The sequence below is a fragment of the Rattus rattus genome, chromosome 9 (assembly GCF_011064425.1).
Source record: "Rattus rattus isolate New Zealand chromosome 9, Rrattus_CSIRO_v1, whole genome shotgun sequence".
Taxonomy (NCBI): Eukaryota; Metazoa; Chordata; class Mammalia; order Rodentia; family Muridae; genus Rattus; species Rattus rattus.
In genome coordinates this window covers 49336126-49358333 of record NC_046162.1, presented here as the reverse complement: position 1 = coordinate 49358333, position 22208 = coordinate 49336126, and the positions used below count along the sequence as shown (strand labels likewise).

The 22208-nt window shown below is 45.5% G+C and overlaps 1 protein-coding gene across 1 annotated transcript in view; it reads left to right on the top strand.

The window, feature by feature from the left end:
- The window catches only part of Polr2a (RNA polymerase II subunit A), a 25827-nt gene extending 5443 nt beyond the window's left edge, over nt 1-20384 (top strand). Inside the window, exons 2-29 of the mRNA XM_032913993.1 lie at nt 4171-4303; nt 4603-4739; nt 4835-5008; nt 5145-5426; nt 5823-5984; nt 6109-6329; nt 6552-6684; nt 7220-7344; nt 7457-7667; nt 8297-8506; nt 8589-8757; nt 8901-8995; nt 9128-9331; nt 9689-9911; nt 10049-10232; nt 10593-10764; nt 10859-10964; nt 11512-11717; nt 13810-14034; nt 14154-14400; nt 14791-14891; nt 16902-17006; nt 17087-17269; nt 17467-17670; nt 18066-18252; nt 18363-18476; nt 18583-18732; nt 18818-20384. Of these exons, the coding sequence (XP_032769884.1) occupies nt 4171-4303; nt 4603-4739; nt 4835-5008; nt 5145-5426; nt 5823-5984; nt 6109-6329; nt 6552-6684; nt 7220-7344; nt 7457-7667; nt 8297-8506; nt 8589-8757; nt 8901-8995; nt 9128-9331; nt 9689-9911; nt 10049-10232; nt 10593-10764; nt 10859-10964; nt 11512-11717; nt 13810-14034; nt 14154-14400; nt 14791-14891; nt 16902-17006; nt 17087-17269; nt 17467-17670; nt 18066-18252; nt 18363-18476; nt 18583-18732; nt 18818-19974 (5820 nt within the window). The 3' untranslated portion in view covers nt 19975-20384. The remainder of the gene's footprint in view (nt 1-4170; nt 4304-4602; nt 4740-4834; nt 5009-5144; nt 5427-5822; nt 5985-6108; nt 6330-6551; nt 6685-7219; nt 7345-7456; nt 7668-8296; nt 8507-8588; nt 8758-8900; nt 8996-9127; nt 9332-9688; nt 9912-10048; nt 10233-10592; nt 10765-10858; nt 10965-11511; nt 11718-13809; nt 14035-14153; nt 14401-14790; nt 14892-16901; nt 17007-17086; nt 17270-17466; nt 17671-18065; nt 18253-18362; nt 18477-18582; nt 18733-18817) is intronic.
- The last annotated feature ends 1824 nt before the right edge of the window (nt 20385-22208 follow it).

Below are 22208 nucleotides of genomic sequence, written 5' to 3'. Positions count from 1 at the left end.
CTAGGACTAGACTCAGTGGTTAAGAGCATATACTGGCCTTGCAGAGGGCCTGAGTTTATTCTCAGAACCCACATTAGTGACTCCTACTACCTGTAACACTAGCTCCAAGGAGATGTGGTGTCTCTGACTCCGAGGACACCTGTACTCATAGACATATACCCACACACAGGACACGCATACTCATAACATAAAATTAGATTTAAAAAGAATGTATGGGGGTTGGGCATTTAGCTCAGTGGTAGAGCACTTGCCTAGCAAGCTCAAGGCCCTGGGTTTGATCCCCAGCTCCGGGGGAAAAAGAAAAAATGTATGTTGCCATGGGGCTAAAGAGATGACTCAGTGGTTAAGAGCACTGGCTACTGGACTTTGGTTTAACAACCAGCACCTACTGCCTAACTCCAGTTCCAGGGAGTCTAGTGCCCTTTTCTGGCCTTCTCTGGTAACAGACACACATGCAGTATGCATGCAAGTAGAACACTCAAACACATGAAAATACATTTTTTAAAAAGTTCGCTAGATGTGGTTGGCAGTGCTTGTAAGTCCAAGGCTGTCCTGGTCTACACTGATAGTTCCTTAAAAATGCTGTTACAGGAAATGATTGAGTTGGGGTGGGGAGCTAGGAAAGTTAGTATTGTGGTGTGTGTGTCTGTCTGTCTATCTCTCTCTGTCTGGGGGTGGGGAGGACCTGGCAAAAACCCTTACACATGCTAAACAACCGCCAAACAATTTCCTCAGTCATTCATGTACTCTCTGAGGTAGGTAGTATGAGTTACACTAATGAATGAGATTATCTTTATCTTAAAATGAATTACCATCTAATAAGGGTCTGGTTTCCTACAGTCGCCAGGATTTGGGATTATTTGCTAGTGTGTATGCTAGCCATTGAAAAGGATGGAGAATGTGTGTGTGTGTATTAATTATACATATATTATCATATATATATATACACATATATACATAGACACACACACTGGTCTATGCCTCAAGGATTATAGTCAAGTGGGAATACAGATATAAGCAGATAGTTAAAGTTGTGCTTAGCAGAACCTTGCCAGTATGAGTAAGACTAGAGATAAGGCTAACAGAGTAAGCCAAGATTTCTGCATTGGGCACTTCTTCCTGACTGCAGACATTGTGACCAGACACTTCACACTCTGGCCACCTTGCCTTTGCTCCTGAGATGGACAATAGTCCCTCAAAGAGGGGAAAAAACAACCAAAAGCAATTGAAAAGAGGAATTGATTGGAAAGGACATCTGAGCTGAGTCTTAAAAATGAATGAGTTTATTCAGTGTGTGTGTAGCAGGGTAAGACCAGAGAGAGGAATTTTGAGGTAACTTGCTGTGGTAAAAGTATAAATATGTAGGGAGAGAATGTAGCAAATGAAGCTATAAAGTGAGTTGGAGGTCTAGGCTATAAGGACCAGGACCTTGTGGTTTGATATAGGCAGATGAAAGAGAATGAGGTATTAATGAGGGTGTAGAGCAGGCTGGCTGGTTGGTTTGTTTGTTTTTATTATTTGTGTTTCGTGTTTTTTCCCTTGACCTGGGGTAACACACAAAAGAAAAGCCAACCTGTAAAACACACACACACACACACACACACACACACACACACACACACACACACACACACACACTCACACACGTTTAAAGGTTAAAGTAGTGAATAATCCCAAACTATCATTTGTTAAATCTTTGGTGGAGTAGTCCTTCCATTTATGCATTCATGCTTGCTGCAAGGAGAGCCTCTGGACTAGTCTCAGGATGCTTGGAAGTAGAATTAGTCAATTAAAAGGGTGAAGCTTGTTGAGTACTGACTGAGCAGAGAGAGGTGGGGTTTTTTAGTGTGCTTCCTTAGGCTCCTATGTACTGTGTATACCAGTGGCCAGATTCATGTCTGTTTCTGTGTTTTTGCATTTCATAGTGAAATTCTCTTCATGTAGCATGGGACATAGAGAAGCTGGTGAGGGTCCAGCCTAGTAATTTAGTCCCACCCCAGGCCTGTCTCCTGAGTCCTATCATCTTGATTGAATTTATTTACCTATTTGTGTGGTGTTGAGGCAGGTATTGTTTTGTTGAGACACAGACTAGCCATGAAGCTCTAACTGACACGGAACTCAGAAAGTTCTGCCTGCCTCTGCCTCTGCCTCTGCCTCTGCCTTCGCCTCCTGAGTGCTGGAACTAATGGTATGTGCTACCACATGCAACCAGTTTTGGGTTCTTACAACCTCTTCAGCCTGTATCTTCAGACTTTTGGTTTCTGCCAAAGAGTAGCTGGTCAGATCCCTGTTAAAGGGTTGCTGGTTTGACACTGGAGAAACTTTGTTTCCTTAGAGTTTCTAGTACCTTCCTTAGTGCCAGGTCTCAAACAGTGTATTTTAGTGTTAGCAAACAGCTGTTGAGAACTCCAACAAACAGCTGTTGAGAACTCCCCATCTACTGACAGGCATGTGAGTGGGATCCAGGGTCCTCAACTTGTCTGAGGTCATAGGTTACATAGGGAGTCCAAGGCCAGCCTAGACTGCACTAGATGATGTCTTAAAAATAAATGAGTGGAGTTGGGGATTTGGCTCAGTGGTAGAGCGCTGAATGAATGAATGAATGAGTGAGTGAGTGAGTGAGTGAAAAAATAATAATAATAAATGAGTGAGCTGGTCATGGTGATGCATTATCCCAGTACTCTGGAGGCAGAGGGTGGCAGATCTCTAAGTTTAGGGGGAGCCGGGCTACTTAGTGGGGTTCTATCTCAAAAAAAAAAAAAATCATTGTTTCTGCTATAGTCTAGGAGAGTTGGATGAGCCTATGTTTAGTACTAGAGACTGTTGGGTTTCATATCTGTTGACTACTTGAGACTGAAGGCTTGGATAAATAACTTCATTCCACATCAAGTTTCTAGTATCTTAAGAGTAAGGATTCATTCCTAGGAGGTCAGTGGTTAGGATTAGAGGAACAAATTTTGTCCATATCTCAAGAGTTTAACACTCAGTGGAGAAGCTTTTATTAACTTTGAGCTTTATACCTCTAGAAGCTGGTAAACCAAAGCTCGACTAACTTGAAAGTCTGCCTTTTGTTGTATGAGAAAATACTCAAGATGGCCTTGGCCACCTTAGCATGCTTGAGGCCCTGGGTTTGACCCCAGGTCTACATCCTCCTCCCCTATCTATTCAACTGAACAGAAAGAAAGACTTCTCTTCGGCGCTCCTCTAGTTCTCTTCTCTGAATTGGCCCATTGAGTCCTGCCTCCATCTTTCTTGGTACTTCAGCTCTGGGACTTTCTGCTCTGCCAGCCTGTGTCCTTGCTTACAATAAAGTTTCACCTGGCTATGAAAATGTTCAGACAATTTAGGCCCTAAGAAGTAAGTGGTAAAGATAGGGGTTAAAAGAGGAGACTAAGTCCCCAGTGCCTGCTCCTTTTCAGGAACTGAAGTTGAGTTGGTAGACAAGTCTTACAACACACCGGCTCTCAGGCTCATTGCAGGAACAGAGATTCTCCAGGGACTCTGATAGTCATTGGCCTGATTTCAGCTTAGGAGAAGAAAAAAGAACAATATTTTGGTTTTGACACTGAACTCAACCTCTTTTCATCTCTTTTTTTATGTTAAATCTTACTGATGTCATAGTGACATAGAATTTAACCCAGAGAGATATTTGGGATTCCAGTATTAGCTAGAGGCAAAGTGGTGCTTGTGTAACCTTAGCTTTTGAAAGAAAGCAGCAGGAGGATTTTGAGTTTGAGGCCATCATGAACTACATAGCAACACTTGTCTCAAAACACTAACAGTAGGGATAGAGCCAAGGCTCATATTCTGTTGGAATACATGCCAACTCACCCTCTACTCCTCATGCGCACAGAGTGGCTGCCTGGAACATGCTTTTGGGATGTGTTACTTGAGTCTAGTATTCCAGAGTTTTAACTGTACTAACATTCCCATTTCATACCTGGTTAAACAAGTAGTTTGGGTTTTTTTTTTTTTTTTTTTTTTTTTTTTTTTTTTTTTTTTTTTTTTGGAGCTGGGGATTGAACCCAGGGCCTTGCGCTTCCTAGGCAAGCGCTCTACCACTGAGCTAAATCCCCAACCCAGTTTGGGTTTTTCTTAGGCCATATTACAGAACTCTTCGGCTCTGCACACTAGGGATCCTACTTAGTTGGTACTGGCTTTTTTCTGCAGAAGCGGATGTCTGTGACAGAAGGTGGTATCAAATACCCAGAGACAACAGAGGGTGGTCGCCCCAAACTTGGGGGACTAATGGATCCACGACAGGGGGTGATTGAGCGGACTGGCCGTTGCCAAACATGTGCAGGTAAGTACTGGGGTTAGAGAAATCCCTAAGGACATAGTTGTGGGTCTTTAATGTCAGGAATGGATGAATACCTAAAAACCTGGTCTCTTAACCTAGCGGTGGTGGTTTATGCCTTTGATCCTAGCACTTGGAGGTAAAGGGAGTCAAATTTCTGAGTTCTAAGCCAGCCTGGTTACAGAGAAAGTTCCATGACAGCCAGACCTAACTACACAAAAACCCTGTTTCAGAAACAAAGAACCCTAGTCTTTAGAGTCAGTGGGGACTTTGAAGAAAATGTCTGGTATGTTTTTCCATCGTAGGAAACATGACCGAGTGTCCTGGCCACTTTGGCCACATTGAACTGGCCAAGCCTGTGTTTCATGTGGGCTTCCTGGTGAAGACAATGAAGGTTTTGCGCTGTGTCTGCTTCTTTTGCTCCAAACTTCTTGTAGATTCTGTGAGTAGGGCATTGGTCCCTAGTCTGGGAGGGTGGTTGCTAGCTAGGACAGGGCGAGGGAACAGCTCCAATTGACCCTGCTCTTTTTCCCCCAGAACAACCCGAAGATTAAGGACATCCTGGCCAAATCTAAGGGGCAGCCCAAGAAACGGCTTACACATGTCTATGACCTTTGCAAGGGCAAAAACATCTGTGAAGGTGGAGAGGAGATGGACAACAAGTTTGGTGTGGAGCAGCCTGAGGGGGATGAGGATCTGACCAAAGAAAAGGTGACAGGGACTTGCTAAAACTGGGAAAGTGGCTGTAGAAAAATTTGGTGAAATCACACAGAACTGTGAAGTATATTGCCTGGTGTGGTAGGAATAGCCCTGTGCTAGGTTCTAATGGTTCTTCTCTCCTTGGAAGGGCCATGGTGGCTGTGGGCGTTATCAGCCCCGGATCCGGCGCTCTGGCCTGGAGTTGTATGCTGAATGGAAACATGTTAATGAGGACTCTCAGGAGAAGAAGATCTTGCTGAGTCCAGAACGAGTGCATGAAATCTTCAAACGCATCTCAGATGAGGAGTGTTTTGTGCTGGGCATGGAGCCTCGCTATGCCCGGCCTGAGTGGATGATTGTCACGGTGTTGCCTGTGCCTCCTCTCTCTGTGCGACCTGCTGTGGTGATGCAAGGTTCTGCTCGAAACCAGGTAAGCTGCTCTATGAATCCTTACTAGGTATCTGGGGAAGGAGCATGCAATTAGAGGATGTTTTAGATATACTTAGATGTAGCATGTGTAAGGGTCAGGTGGACTGGTCTGAGTTTGAAGATATTTTGCCACTTGATAGTTGTGTAACCTTTTTTTTTTTTTTTTTTTTTTTTTTTTTTTTTTTCTTTTTTTTGAGCTGGGGATCGAACCCAGGACCTTGCGCTTGCTAGGCAAGCACTCTACCGCTGAGCTAAATCCCCAACCCCGATAGTTGTGTAACCTTTAAAGATACACGTAACATGGTTTTCCAGGGTAGAGTGAAGGAAGTTTGACTGGATGCTTGGCACACTCCTGCGGTGGTGGCCTGCCTGTGATGATGCTGACTTTTTACTGCAGGATGATCTGACTCACAAACTGGCTGACATTGTGAAGATCAACAATCAGCTGCGGCGGAACGAACAGAATGGTGCAGCTGCCCATGTCATCGCAGAAGACGTGAAACTTCTCCAGTTCCATGTGGCCACCATGGTGGACAACGAACTGCCCGGCTTACCCCGTGTGCGTTTGCACACTCCTACCCTTATGGATTGGAGCCAGGGTGGGGGCCAGCATGAGGCAGCAGAACTGTGGAGGAAATCCCAGTGCTGACTACCTGGGTGCCCCTTCCTATGTTTTCTTATAGGCCATGCAGAAGTCTGGCCGTCCCCTCAAGTCCCTGAAGCAACGGTTGAAGGGCAAGGAAGGACGGGTTCGAGGGAATCTAATGGGCAAGCGAGTGGACTTCTCAGCCCGCACTGTCATCACCCCTGACCCTAACCTATCCATTGACCAAGTTGGTGTGCCCCGCTCCATTGCTGCCAACATGACCTTTGCAGAGATTGTCACACCCTTCAACATTGACAGGTGTGCTTTAGTCCATAAACCTTGTCCATAGTGGCCAAGGTAGAGAGATGGGGCCCATGTTCTCCAACCTGTTCCTTTCTCATCTGGAAGAGACAGCTTGGAATGAAGCAGGAAGACACTAAAGTTTATAAGTTTGGCATCCACCTGGGGTTTGGGATAAAGGTGGGAATGGGTGTTTTTTGGAGAAGTGTTTTGCTCACTTCATACTTCTTTCCTTCCTAGACTTCAGGAATTAGTACGCAGGGGAAACAGCCAGTATCCAGGAGCCAAGTACATCATCCGAGACAACGGTGATCGAATTGACTTACGGTTCCATCCTAAGCCCAGTGACCTTCACCTACAGACTGGCTATAAGGCATGTAATAGGCCATGACCATTCTTCCTCCTGTAGAGTAAGGACTGGCCTAATTGTAAGCTTGTTGAGTGGTTGGTTATTTTGGGGGAGGTGGCAGTCAGTGTTGTGGGTTTTGTCTGAGACACGTTTTCATCATATATCCCAGGTTAGCCTAGAAATAGTGGACTTCAAATTCATGTTCCTCTTACCTTAGTTTCTTTGTGCTGGTGTGTGCCACTATGATAGCGGGTGCCTTTTGTTTTAAAGGGTTCTGCTGAACCAGTTGTGCTGCCAGCCTCTGATGTCAAAGTGAGGTTACAGCAGCCCATGTCAACATGTATTTGGCAGGAGAGAGAGCTTCATGGATGTCTGGTTACATTTTATTCTTAGTAACCTTATGTTGGACCAGGGCCATGCAAAGAGGATGTTTGAAGGTGAAATAGCAGGGGAAAAGCATCGCAGTATCATCTCCAGTCTACAAGAGACTGGGCCCACTGTCATCTCATTCTTAGTGTGCCTCCTGCACTGAGCCCTTCTCTGTACCTCACCTTTCTAGGTGGAACGGCACATGTGTGATGGGGACATTGTTATCTTCAATCGTCAGCCAACTTTGCACAAAATGTCCATGATGGGGCATCGGGTCCGCATCCTCCCCTGGTCTACATTTCGCTTGAATCTTAGGTTAGTTCTCTACCTGAGGGAATCAGGCTGAGATGGGAACAGGCCAAGCAATTTCATTTTATATCACTGAAGACTAGTCCCAGCTCTGACTTCTTGCTCTGTTTGGCTACAGTGTGACAACTCCATACAATGCAGACTTTGATGGAGATGAGATGAATTTGCACCTGCCTCAGTCTCTGGAGACACGGGCAGAGATCCAGGAGTTGGCCATGGTGCCTCGAATGATTGTCACTCCCCAGAGCAATCGACCTGTCATGGGTATTGTGCAAGACACACTCACAGCGGTCCGCAAATTCACTAAGAGAGATGTCTTCCTGGAGCGGGTATGTGATCCAAATGGAAGCTGGTCTTGGGTGGGCAAAAGGGTCTGAGTGTAAAAGTGCCAGGGAAGGAGAGCTACAGTGTAGCTCTTTAATTTTTTTCTTAATTTTTAATTTTTCTTTAATTTATGATTCTGTAAAATAAAGAAGAGAAAGTGTGTTCTTTTTTTTTTTTTTTTTTTTTTTTTTTTTTCTTTTTTTTTGAGCTGGGGACCCGAACCCAGGGCCTTGCGCCCTAGGCAAGCGCTCTACCACTGAGCTAAATCCCCAATCCCCAAGTGTGTTCTTTTTAAATTATTGTATCGCTTTTGTATTTTTTTTATTTTCTAATTAAGAGAAAAATAAGATCTTACTATTACAATATTTTGTGTTTAACTAAAACTTGAAAGACACTTCAGACATCCTTTTGCTTCCAAAATCTTTTTTTTTTTTATTCTTTTTTTCGGAGCTGGGGACCTAACCCAGGGCCTTGCACTTGCTGGGCAAGTGCTCTACCACTGAGCTAAATCCCCAACCCCTTGCTTCCAAAATCTTGTTAGGCAGGGCAGCCTTCCAAATATTCCTGAGATAATGAAACTCAATCTTTGATCTTCTTCCCCCTTTACTTTCTTTTCTTGCTGTTTACCTCTCAGGGTGAAGTGATGAACCTCTTAATGTTCCTGTCCACGTGGGATGGGAAGGTCCCACAGCCAGCTATCCTCAAGCCCCGGCCCCTGTGGACAGGCAAGCAAATCTTCTCCCTCATCATACCTGGTCACATCAATTGTATCCGTACTCACAGCACCCATCCTGATGATGAAGATAGCGGCCCTTACAAGCACATCTCTCCTGGGGACACCAAAGTAAGCTTGGCTTCTGGGTATATATGTACAGGATTGGGACATGGGAATGAGAACAAAAATCTGAGTGAGTGTTTGCCAACAGGTGGTGGTGGAGAATGGGGAGCTTATCATGGGCATCCTTTGTAAGAAGTCTCTGGGCACATCAGCAGGCTCTCTGGTCCACATCTCCTACTTAGAGATGGGTCATGACGTCACCCGCCTCTTCTACTCCAACATTCAGACTGTCATTAACAACTGGCTTCTCATCGAGGGTTAGTATAGCCAGCGATTCTAAATCATATCTGAATCTTCTTTTCCTCACTTACTATTTATCCTTTATTTGTTCAAACTGTCGTCCAAAATTGCCTAGGAGTCAAAAAATGATTGTTGCTAATGTTATTTTCTTTCTCCCTAGGTCATACCATTGGCATTGGGGACTCCATTGCAGATTCCAAGACTTACCAAGACATTCAGAACACTATTAAGAAAGCTAAACAGGATGTGATAGAGGTGAGGGAAAGCTGGGTAGAGAAGAGCTTCTTAGGGATTTGAACTTAACTCTGCAAGAGCAAAATAGATAGAAGGGTTAGAGAGAAAGGGGGAGTAGCGACACAAATGTGTCAATGAAAACTCTGTCTCCAGGTCATTGAGAAAGCTCATAACAATGAGCTAGAACCCACCCCAGGAAACACATTGCGCCAGACATTTGAGAATCAAGTGAATCGCATTCTCAATGATGCTCGAGACAAAACTGGCTCCTCTGCACAGAAATCCCTCTCTGAATATAACAACTTCAAGTCTATGGTGGTGTCTGGAGCTAAAGGGTCCAAGATCAACATCTCCCAGGTAAGAAGCTTCATTTTTCCAGATAGGTGGCCTGCTCCAAAGTCTGGAAGAAGGATGGTGAATATGTTTTGGTGTGAGGAAAGATGGAAAAATAGTTGGGATTTTCTCACCACTGCCACTGCAATGTTAGGGCTTGAAGATTCCAACATTGATCCACTCACATGCAAAAGGCCTTGTTTTGTTTGTTTTTCTTTTTTAAAAAAACATGGTTTTGCTGTGTAGCTCAGGTGGCATGTGAACTTAGTATCTTTCTGCCTCCTCTTTCCAACTTTAGGTTTTGGGCATGCATTACTATTTCTATCATAAATCCATACTTTGAATGCAAGCGGAAATGATATGCAGCCTTTTTCCCCTTAGGTCATTGCTGTTGTCGGGCAGCAGAACGTGGAGGGCAAGCGGATCCCATTTGGATTTAAGCATCGGACTCTTCCTCACTTTATCAAGGATGATTATGGTCCCGAGAGCCGAGGCTTTGTAGAAAACTCCTACTTGGCTGGCCTCACTCCCACTGAGTTCTTCTTCCATGCCATGGGAGGACGAGAAGGTCTCATTGACACAGCTGTTAAGACTGCTGAGACTGGTGAGGCCTTTTCTGAGCTCTGTGAGATGGGAGCAGGGCTTCTGGTGTAAAGGTTCCCTGAGGTGAATTTTGGTCTCTGCATCTTTGAGCTTTGTTGTGCTCTTGCCTCAGATCTTTCAATTAACTCCCTTTCCCAGGGTATATTCAGCGAAGGCTGATAAAATCCATGGAGTCGGTGATGGTGAAATATGATGCAACTGTGAGGAACTCCATCAACCAGGTGGTACAGCTACGCTATGGAGAGGACGGCCTAGCAGGCGAGAGCGTTGAGTTCCAGAATCTGGCTACACTTAAGCCTTCTAATAAAGCTTTTGAGAAGAAGTAAGAAAGCAGGAAAATACACCCTGGTCTTAGTGCCTTGCCTGAATTATACAGTATTCCCTTTGGAAAGGTGACCTCAGGCATTTTGCAGCAGGCTTTACTTTTAGCACCAACATTTCTCCACCCATTTGAAATAGTTGCTGCCTGGGAAGAAAGTGGATGTAGAGGCAGATTGAAATCTGTCCCTATTTGTTCCTGTGGTAGTAAAAAAGTATAGAGGAATGGGTACAAGCCTAGGGTCCCATTAGCTGTCCCTGTTCCTAGTGGTCTGTTCACATTTGGGAACCTCACAGTATGCCTTAGGGGGGGTAAAAGCACAGAGCCCATTTGTCCCCTGATTTCACCGCTTGTCATCCCCAGGTTCCGTTTTGATTATACCAATGAGAGGGCCCTGCGGCGGACTCTTCAGGAGGATCTGGTAAAGGATGTGCTGAGCAATGCCCACATACAGAACGAGCTAGAACGGGAATTTGAACGGATGCGGGAAGATCGGGAAGTGCTCAGGGTCATCTTCCCAACTGGTGACAGCAAGGTACATAGAAATAGGAAGTGCTAGACTGGGAGAGTCCTGCTGTTGAACTGTCATCCTTATGGATAGTCCTCCCATTTAATCCCTCTTCCCTCAGGTAGTCCTCCCTTGTAACCTTCTGCGGATGATCTGGAATGCACAGAAAATCTTCCATATCAACCCTCGCCTTCCCTCTGACCTGCACCCCATCAAAGTGGTAGAGGGTAAGCAAATAGGGGTGGGGGGAGAAATAGAAAGAAAACATGGGTTGGGGATTTAGCTCAGTGGTAGAGCGCTTGCCTAGCAAGCACAAGGCCCTGGGTTCCGTCCCCAGCTCCAAAAAAAGAAAAAAGAAAAAAAAAAAAGAAAACATGACCACCTAGGTTTGATGGAGGAGAATGTTTATTGTAGATAGAGGGAGAGCATAGCCAGGGCAGGGACATTTGGGCAAGTCCACTGGTCATACCCTGAGCCATGTGAGGAGAAGGGAGAGGGGAAGGAACCAGGTTCAGCAGACAAGAGGCCAACAGTACCAAAGGGGTGGTAACCAAAATGACCAGATTATATAGAGAAGAGCCTCCACTGAAAGGGTAACTAGTAGGGACTAAGGGATGCTGAGAGAACCTGGAGGCCAGGTCTGCTTTGATATGTTAAATAGGAACCTCAGCCTTTGTAAGTAGTGCCTGCTTTGCTGTCTCTGGACTAGACTGGAGGATTAGACTCCGCTACGGCTTAGTCTGACAATCTCTTTTCCCCCTCCATGGGCCCCAGGAGTCAAAGAATTGAGCAAGAAGTTGGTAATTGTGAATGGAGATGACCCACTAAGTCGGCAGGCACAGGAGAATGCCACTTTGCTCTTCAACATCCACCTAAGATCCACACTTTGCTCTCGCCGAATGGCTGAGGAGTTTCGGCTCAGTGGAGAGGCCTTTGACTGGCTGCTCGGGGAGATAGAGTCCAAGTTCAACCAAGCCATTGTAAGTGTTACACTTCTCCTTAGCCTTGATTTTTTTTTTTTTTTTTTTTTTTTTTTTTTTTACGTTTATTGGCTTCTTTGGTTACTAGGAATAGCCTGTTTCTCTTCACATTTCTTGGTATGTTAATTAGACACTGCAGCCTTTTTCCCAGGTTTGAGACATAACCACTAGTAGTGCCTGCTTTGCTGTCTCCAGACCAGACTCAGGACCAGGCTGCTATGTATAGCACTGGCACTGTATCATAGCAGCATTAAAAATGAGGGATTGCCTGTCCTGCGTGAAGCAAACATGTTGATGCAAAGTGATGGTAGTGTGGTGTGTATTGAGGAAGTAAGTGCTGTGACTGGGGTATGAAATTGGAGTCTTATTTTCCTAGAATGTCTACTGTATGTCTAGTTCAAGTAAAAGTAGGAAATAAAAGAAGTAGAAAAGAGAGTGTAGGTGCTGGAACCTGGTTCACTGTGAATCCAAAGATCCATTTCCCTCTTCTGACATAGCCCTACTCGAACCAGCCCCATGTATATTATGCACATAAATACATGCAGGCCAAGATTTGTACACATTAAATAATTTTTTTTTTAAAGATTTATTTATTTAATGTATATGAGCACACTGTTGCTGTCTTCAGACACACAAGAAGAGGGCACACCATATCCCATTTCAGATAGTTGTGAGCCACCATATGGTTGCTGGGAATTGAACTCAGGACCTCTGGAAGAGCAGTCAGTGCTCTTAACCACTGAGCCATCTCTCCAGCCCTAAATAAATCTTCTAAAATATTTTAAATAATAAAATATGAAAGAAAAATATAATTTTTTTGCATATTCTGAATCTGAGATGAATCTAGTGTTACATGTTAATTAAAAGTGCATAGCAGGAGGGGGAGGACTGGAGAGATGGCTCAGAGGTTAAGAGCACTTACTGCTCTTCCACAGGTCCTGAGTTCAATTCCCAGCAATCATATGGTGGCTCACAACCATCTATAATGGGATCTGATGCCCTCTTCTGGTGTGTCAGAAGAGAGGGACAGTGTACTCATATACATTAAATAAATAAATCTTTTCTTTTTTTTTTTAAGTGTATTAGGGGCAGTGGTGGTGCAGACCTTTAATCCCAGAACTTGGGAGGCAGAGGCAGGTGGATCTCTGAGTTCAGTTCTAGCTTGGTCTTCACAGAGAAACCCCATCTTGAAAAATCAAACAAAAAACAGCAGAAGTACATTAGAAAATACAATAACATTAAAAGAATAACTTAAATGGAAAGACAACCCCCATGTTTTATTCTTTTGTTTATTGGCTTCTTTGGTTACTAGGTTTGGATTGGAAAACTCAAATGTTGTTAAATGTGACTAATCTTCCTCAGTGTGATCTATAAATTTAGCACAGCTTAGGTATGATAGTTCAATAGATGGAAAGTGCTAACCACCAAGCCTGATAAACCTGAGTTGTCTTCAGAACCCCCATGATGGAAGGAGAGCACTAACTTTTATGAGCTGTCTTCTGACCTCCACATATGTGCCATGACATACATGAGCCTACTCATGAACATATGTAGATATCATGGAGAATGTAGATATGGGCTCTGTGGTTTAGAACACTGACTACTTTTCCAAAAGACCTGAATTTAAGAATTCTAGCTCGGGGTTGGGGGATTTGGCTCAGTGGTAGAGCGCTTGCCTAGCAAACCCGCAAGGCCCTGGGTTCGTCCCCAGCTCCGAAAAAAAAAAAGAAAAAAAAAAAAAAAAAAAAAAAAATTCTAGCTCCAGTCACAGGATCTGACACCCTCTTCTGACCTCTGACCAGCATATACATGCTGCACAGCATACAAACAGGCAAAAACACCCATGCAAATAAAGTAAAATGTTCTTTAGAGACAAAAAAAAATGGATTTAGCATATTATAGTATCTTTTCTGGGTGTGCAGCATATCCCAAAGTGATGCAGAATGATAGTTTATAAACTGAAGCCCTTGCAAAGGAAATAATGTTCTTTCTTTTTGCTACACTCATCTTCCCCAAATCCCTTTATAATTACCAGATAGGCTCATCCTAACAACTTGCAAGACAGGCTTTGTCTAATGCCAGTTTCCCCTAGGCCCATCCTGGAGAAATGGTGGGAGCTTTGGCTGCTCAGTCTCTTGGAGAACCTGCCACTCAGATGACCCTGAACACTTTCCACTATGCTGGTGTATCTGCCAAGAATGTGACGCTGGGTGTACCTCGACTTAAGGAGCTCATCAACATCTCTAAGAAGCCAAAGACCCCTTCACTCACTGTCTTCCTGTTAGGCCAATCTGCCCGAGACGCTGAGCGGGCCAAGGTAAGCATCAGGATAATGGACTGTCTAGCAAGAACAGGTTGAGTCAAGAGATGATGATACCTCTGAGTATGACACTAGGTCAAAGCCCAACCATGTCCTGAGTCACTGTCTCTTCCTAGGACATTCTTTGCCGCTTGGAACATACAACATTGAGGAAGGTGACTGCCAACACAGCCATCTACTATGACCCCAACCCTCAGAGCACAGTGGTGGCAGAAGATCAGGAGTGGGTGAATGTGTACTATGAGATGCCTGACTTTGATGTAGCCCGAATATCCCCCTGGCTGCTGCGTGTGGAACTGGACCGAAAGCACATGACTGACCGGAAGCTTACCATGGAACAGATTGCTGAAAAAATCAATGCAGGTGAGGCTGAGTGGACAGCCCACATGGTCACCTTACTGGAGTCCTTAGAGTCACCTGTAAACGCCTCTGCTTTCCAACAAGTCTTTTTCAGGATCCTTAAACCCTTCAGGTCCTCTTTGTACATAACTTCCTTCCCTTTGCCAATGTGTTTTAGGTTTGGTTTGGGTGTGTTCGTGTATACATGCCTTGCATGTCTGGAGACCAAAGGTTGACATTGGGTGTATCTTCCTTTTTGATACTCTGGCTGCTGGAACCCACTGTGTTGTCTGGGCTGGATGACCAATGAGTCTCTAGGATCCATCCACCTGTCTCTGCCTCCTCATGCCCAACACTGAGGTTACAGATAGTCTATTAAATGTGCGGTCTCATGGGCATTACTGTTTCCACCAGGCTTTGGCGATGATTTGAATTGTATCTTCAATGATGATAATGCAGAGAAGCTGGTCCTTCGTATCCGCATCATGAACAGTGATGAAAACAAGATGCAGGAGGTAAGTGGAGACCCAGGGGAAATAAAATAGAATGGGGGGGTTGGGGATTTAGCTCAGTGGTAGAGCACTTGCCTAGAAAGCGCAAGGCCCTGGGTTTGGTCCCCAGCTCCAAAAAAAAAAAAAAAATAGAATCGGATGTGGTGCTGTGATTACAGGGGTGTGCCACCTGCAATTGGATGGTTCTAATCTTAGCTATTTCAAGTCAAGGTGGGAGAATAGAAAGAATTACTTTAGAGAGAGTTGTAGCCGGGTAGGTAAAAGAGGAAAAGTCCTGATTGTAAAAAAGTCTTTGAAGCAATAAACAGGCAGGCCTGTATCTCAGCATCTGGGAGGGTCAAAACAGTTAGAATAAGTCCACTTAATTAGACCAGTCAGGTTCTAGTGTTGGCCTGATACTTAGCTGGAGTAAGTACAAGAGTGTTAGGTGTTGTTTGGTTTGGCAGTACTCAGCAGATAGAGGCTGTTGGATCTGTTGAGTTCCAGGCCAACCAGAATTGATCTATTGTGTCCTTGGATGTCTGATGAAGCTGTTTATCACCTGACACTGAAGTTAAAAATGATTGTGAGCCACCACATAGGTGCTGGGAACCAAACCCAAATCCTCTGAAAGGGCAACAAACGTTCTTAGTAAATCTTTCCGTCTACTTCAGGGCTCCTCAATGTTAACTCCTATTTCTGGTCTTAAACTCCTGCTCTTCTGCCATCACCTCCCAGTTACTGGGGGGATGGGTGTGCTTTACAATATCTACTATAGAGAGAATGGTTATAAAATTAATAGCAGATTGATAGATTATACTATGCACAAGTGGACACTGTGGGCTCTCAAAAAGGGCTACTCAGGCAAAAGGGTGTGCTGCCAATCCTATGGCCAGAGTGTGAGTCCCAGGAACCTATGTGGTTGAAAGAGAGATTAGCTCTTACTGTAAATTCCATATTTATGTGTGTGCATCTAGGGTTTCAGAGATGACTCACTCATTAAGAACCCTGGCTGCTTTTCCAGTGGACTCAAGCTCAGTAATTCCCAGTACGCCGGTACTGGTTTACAGGGAGACTCTTGATTACCTTCTTCTGGCCTCTCTTGAGCACTGCACACACATGTCTGCATGTACAGTCATACATGCAGACAACACACCTATACACAAATAAAACTCTTTTTAAAAAAGTCACTTTTAATCCAGCACAATTAATTTAATTAAAAATACTTTTTAAAGTAGAAAATGTGTTTTGGATGTAGGGTGTAGTACCTCTTCTGTTGTGTGTACACCTTTAATTCCAGTGCTTGAGATGGGATACAGGAAAACCAGTTTATCCTCAGCTACATGAGATTCTCTTTCAAAACAAATTTTTTTTTTTCTTTTCTTTTTTTCAGAGCTGGGGACCGAACCCAGGGCCTTGCGTTTGCTAGGCAAGCGCTCTACCACTGAGCTAAATCCCCAACCCCTCCAAACAAATTTTTAAAAAGGGAGTCTAGGGACTGAAGAGGCAGCTCAGGTCAGGAGTTCAGAATACTCAAGAATACTTTTTTTTTGCGTCTTTGTTGTTTTTTTTTTTTTTTTTTTTTTTTTTTTGGTGCTGGGGACCGAACCCAGGGCCTTGCGCTCGCTAGGCAAGCGCTCTACCGCTGAGCTAAATCCCCAACCCCGCGTCTTTGTTTTTTAAGACAGAGTTTCTCTGTGTATCCCTGGCCATCCCCAACTCACAGAGCTCCGCCTGCCTCTGCCTCCCGAGTGCTGGGATTAAAGGCATGTGTCACCACTGCCCAGCTTAGCGATTAAGTAATTAATTAGTAACTTTTAGTCCTTTCAGAAGACCCAGGTTCCATTCCCTGCACCAGGCACACATGTTGTACACAGTCATACACATAAACAAAGTAAATATATATAAGTGTCATAAAAGCTAAGAGTCTTAGTGAAGCCAAGGAAGCAATTCTTTCTTGGCAGATTGTAGTTTGGGGAGGGACCAGGGAAGAGATCACAGCAGCTGGGCTTACTGACCTCACTCTTGTTGCAGGAGGAAGAGGTGGTGGATAAGATGGATGATGATGTTTTCCTGCGGTGCATTGAGTCCAACATGCTGACAGATATGACCCTGCAGGGTATTGAGCAGATCAGCAAGGTCAGCATCTGTTCTACTCTGTAGCCAACTCCTCCTTGGGCCCCCGCTCAGCCTGACTGGAGCTTGCTTTGTCTCTCTAGGTATACATGCACTTACCTCAGACAGACAACAAGAAGAAGATCATCATCACAGAAGATGGGGAGTTCAAGGCCCTGCAAGAATGGATCTTGGAGACAGATGGTGTGAGCCTGATGCGGGTGCTGAGCGAGAAGGATGTAGACCCTGTGCGCACTACGTCCAATGACATCGTGGAGATCTTCACGGTGAGCCCAAAGAGCATGATCTTACAACCTAAAAGTCTCTCTAGGAACTCCCCATGCTTAGGCTTTCTGTCTGGATCCATTTTTTTTAGTTTGGGATGGACTGCCCAGGTATTCTCGCTGCCAATCTGGGTAGTGACCAAATCAGGAAGATGAACAGAGCTAACTTGGTTTGACTCTTCCTTTCAACTCTACGACAGGTACTGGGCATTGAGGCTGTGCGGAAGGCCCTGGAGCGAGAACTGTACCATGTCATCTCCTTTGATGGTTCCTATGTCAATTATCGGCATTTGGCTCTTCTGTGTGACACAATGACATGCCGTGGCCACTTGATGGCCATCACTCGTCATGGAGTCAACCGCCAGGACACTGGACCACTCATGAAATGCTCCTTTGAGGAAACGGTAATAACAGCCTTTTCCCCCTGGTTTTCAGAGATAGGACTAAACTACGTAGCCTTTCCTAGACTTAAACTCTTAGTAATCCTTGGTCTTCAGAAAGCTTTGGTACAGGACAAGCCCAGCTACTAATAACAGTTGTGTGAGAGGCAGGGTCTTACTATGTAGTCCTAGCTGGAACTCAGAAAGATCCTTCTGTTTCTACATCCCAAGTGCTGGGATTAACCATGCCCAGGTCAGTAAAGGTGACTTCTGAATAGGTTGAAAGAAGGGAACTTGTCTCGAGAGTGACTGTGCAGGCCATTGGCACTGTCCTCCACTGTTGACGGTTGGGCTGTGGTGATGAGCAAGCCTACTCTGAGTGCTATGGGTGTGGATTGATGTTTCTTCTGGTTGGTCAGGTGGATGTCCTTATGGAAGCAGCTGCACATGGGGAGAGTGACCCCATGAAGGGAGTCTCTGAGAATATTATGCTGGGCCAGCTCGCTCCAGCTGGTACTGGTTGTTTTGACCTCCTGCTTGATGCTGAGAAATGCAAATACGGCATGGAAATCCCCACCAATATCCCCGGCCTGGGGGCCGCTGGACGTGAGTCTGAGGGCTTCAACTGTGTAGAACTGGCTGGGTCTGTGGGGCATGCGTAAGGGCAGACCTACAAGGGAGCTGTTCCTCATAGTTCACTCTGGGCTTCTTTGCAGCTACTGGCATGTTCTTTGGCTCTGCACCCAGTCCGATGGGAGGAATCTCTCCTGCAATGACACCCTGGAACCAGGGTGCAACTCCAGCCTATGGTGCCTGGTCCCCAAGTGTTGGTGAGTAGCCTAGTCCAGGAGGAGAAGCATTGGACTTCATGGGTTTGGGGACTGGGGAAAAGAGATGTGCTTGAGCTCCGGCTGATTCCATCTGTTGTTCCTTCAGGGAGTGGGATGACCCCAGGAGCAGCTGGCTTCTCTCCCAGTGCTGCATCTGATGCCAGCGGCTTCAGCCCAGGTTACTCCCCTGCATGGTCTCCCACACCAGGCTCTCCAGGCTCCCCTGGACCCTCAAGCCCATACATCCCCTCACCAGGTGAGCTGCTGTGCTATTTCCTCCTTCCTCCTTGTTTCTATGCAGGGTTCTCCACCACTATCTCCCTTTTTGTCTTTTCCTACAGGTGGTGCTATGTCTCCCAGCTACTCACCAACATCACCAGCATATGAGCCGCGCTCCCCTGGGGGCTATACACCGCAGAGCCCCTCATACTCCCCTACTTCTCCTTCCTACTCCCCAACGTCTCCGTCTTATTCTCCAACCAGTCCCAACTATAGTCCTACCTCACCTAGCTACTCCCCAACCTCTCCTAGCTATTCCCCAACCTCTCCATCCTACTCACCAACCTCTCCATCCTACTCACCAACCTCTCCCAGCTACTCCCCAACATCTCCAAGCTACTCCCCAACATCACCCAGCTATTCTCCAACTTCTCCCAGCTACTCACCAACATCTCCTAGCTATTCCCCAACATCTCCCAGCTACTCACCAACCTCTCCAAGCTATTCTCCCACCTCCCCCAGTTACTCACCGACATCTCCGAGCTACTCACCAACTTCTCCAAGTTACTCACCAACTTCCCCAAGTTACTCACCCACTAGCCCTAACTATTCCCCAACTAGTCCCAACTATACCCCAACCTCACCCAGCTACAGCCCAACCTCACCCAGCTACTCACCTACTAGTCCAAACTATACACCTACCAGCCCTAACTACAGCCCAACCTCTCCAAGCTATTCCCCAACCTCACCCAGTTACTCTCCCACCTCACCGAGCTACTCCCCCTCGAGCCCACGGTATACACCTCAGTCTCCAACCTACACACCGAGCTCACCAAGCTACAGCCCTAGCTCGCCAAGCTACAGCCCTACTTCCCCCAAGTACACCCCAACTAGTCCTTCCTACAGTCCTAGCTCACCAGAGTATACCCCAACTTCTCCCAAATACTCACCTACAAGCCCCAAATATTCACCCACTTCTCCCAAGTATTCTCCTACCAGCCCCACTTACTCACCCACCACCCCAAAATACTCGCCAACCTCTCCTACATATTCACCAACCTCTCCAGTCTACACCCCGACCTCTCCCAAGTACTCCCCTACTAGTCCTACCTACTCCCCCACTTCTCCCAAGTACTCGCCCACCAGTCCCACCTACTCACCCACCTCTCCCAAGGGCTCCACCTACTCTCCCACTTCTCCTGGCTACTCCCCCACCAGCCCCACCTACAGCCTCACCAGTCCAGCCATCAGCCCAGAAGACAGCGATGAGGAGAACTGAGAGTGAGCAGGGCACAGCAGCAGCAGGTTAGGGTCAGACAGCCTCCGTGGCCTGTGGGTCACTTCCCTCACAGGCTGTGACCCTAGCCTGGGTCCCTTGTACATAACTCCTTATGATGAAACCCTCTGGAAGTTTTGGACCCCATTTTTGATGGGCCTTTTGCCTTGTGCTCCTACCCCTTGTGCTGTCTCGGACTCACTGATCCAGCTGCAGGGTTGGGTGCCCTGCCAGCTCCCTGCCTGACTCCACCATGAAGGTCTTGCTTGCCTGTGACTTGATTGGAATTACAGGTATTTTAACTTTGGAAGGCTAGTTCCTGCTTTGGGTCACATCTGATCTGGAAGAACAAAGCTTAAGCTGCCTTTGTTATTTTTTGAAATTGAAATAAAGTTTACTAATTTTGACCAAGAGTCTATGTGTGCTGCTTAATCGGGGCTCAGAGAGGCAAGAATTTCCAAGCTCCTTCAGCCTTCTAGAAAAAATAACAGGTGAATGCAGATGCAGCAAAACTAATCTGCCTAAATCCTACCATTGGGAGGCATGTGTTTTGTTTTGGGGGAGGGGGTGTTTGTTTAGTTTTAAAGAAATGCCTGTGTAGTCCTGGCCATTTGGGAGTGTCTATACAGACCAGGCGGCCTCCAACTCAGACAAGTTCTGCCTCTGCCTCAGGAATGTTAGGATTAAAGGTGTGTGTAACCACACCTACTGAACCTTAAAAAAAAAACTGATTTGTTTTTATGTGTATGTGTGTTTTGTTGTTCTGGGGGTTTTGGGTTTTTTGCATGCATAAGTGTGTACCATGTGTACCTAGTGCCCAAGGATCAGAAGAGGGTATCAGCCTCCTGAGCTGTAGTTAAGGATAATTATGAGCTGTTATGTGGGTGTTGGGAACCAAACCCAGGTTCTCTGAAAGAACAAGTGGAGTTTTTGTTTTGGGTTTTAGTTTTCTAAGATTTGGGTTTCTCAGGGTATCCTTGTCTAGTCTCAAACTCCCCAGTGCTGGGATTACATCAGCAGCAGCAGCCCAGAACGAGTGTTAATTTAATTGCTGAGCCATCTCTCCAGCTTGAATGCTGGAGATTGAGCTCAAGTCCTCATGCTTGAGGGGCAGACACCACCAAAAGACCAAAGGAGTCGTCTCTCTAGCTCTCTTTCCAGTTACAGCTTTGATTTCCTATCACTTCATGATGAGAAATTTAACTCAACTGACTAGAACAATTCTTTATCTTTGGTTTTTTTTCCCGTTTTTCAGATTTATTATTTTATGTGTGTGAATGTTTTGTTTGCATAGGAGTATGTATACCATGTGCATGCCTGGTGTCCACAGTCCACAGAGGTCAGGGAAGGGCATTGAATCCCCTGGAAGTAGAGTAATGAATAGTTGTGAGCCTCCATGTGAGTGCTAGAAACACTCTGGCCCTCTGGAAGAACATTAGAGAAGTCTGCACTGTCAAGCTCTGAGCCATCATCTCTCAAGCCCTATAACGGTTTTTAAAAAATAAAACTTTTAGGATAGAGAGTTCAGGGGTTAAGGACCTGAGTTCAATTCCCAGCTCCTACATGGTGACACAGCTATCTGTACTCCAGTTCCAGGGGATCCAATACCTTTCTTGACCTCAGAGGGTACCAGGCAAATGTGTGTGGTACACAGACATACCTGCAAACAAAACACCCATACACACAAAAGCCATTCAAAATTTAAGAAGTGAAACTTTCATCAAGCTACTAAGTTTATCTAATCTGTATGGGATCTTATTACCCAGGAACATTCAGTTTTATAAAGCTGGCCGTGGTGATTTGTCTCTGATGCCAGCACTTCGGAGGTCAAGCGGTAGGATTGCTAGGAGTTTGAAACTACAGAGCAAGGGGTTGGGGATTTAGCTCAGTGGTAGAGCGCTTGCCTAGGAAGCGCAAGGCCCTGGGTTCGGCCCCCAGCCCCGAAAAAAAAAAAAAAAAAAAGAAACTACAGAGCAAGACTCCCAGTAAACATAGATACATAATTTTATGAAACTTTGAAGTAAATTATGTTCGCTACACTGGCCTCGGGTTTAGAATCTTTTTTTTTCCCCCCTGAGGACCGAACCCAGGGCCTTGCGCTTGCTAGGCAAGCCCTCTACCATAGAATCTTCTTGCATGAAGCCCTCAAGCATTAGAATCGTATGTGTAGTGTCAGCATGTCCAGCTCTCATTACTGATTGTGAAGATAGCCTTTAATGGCTGAGCCATTTCTCCAG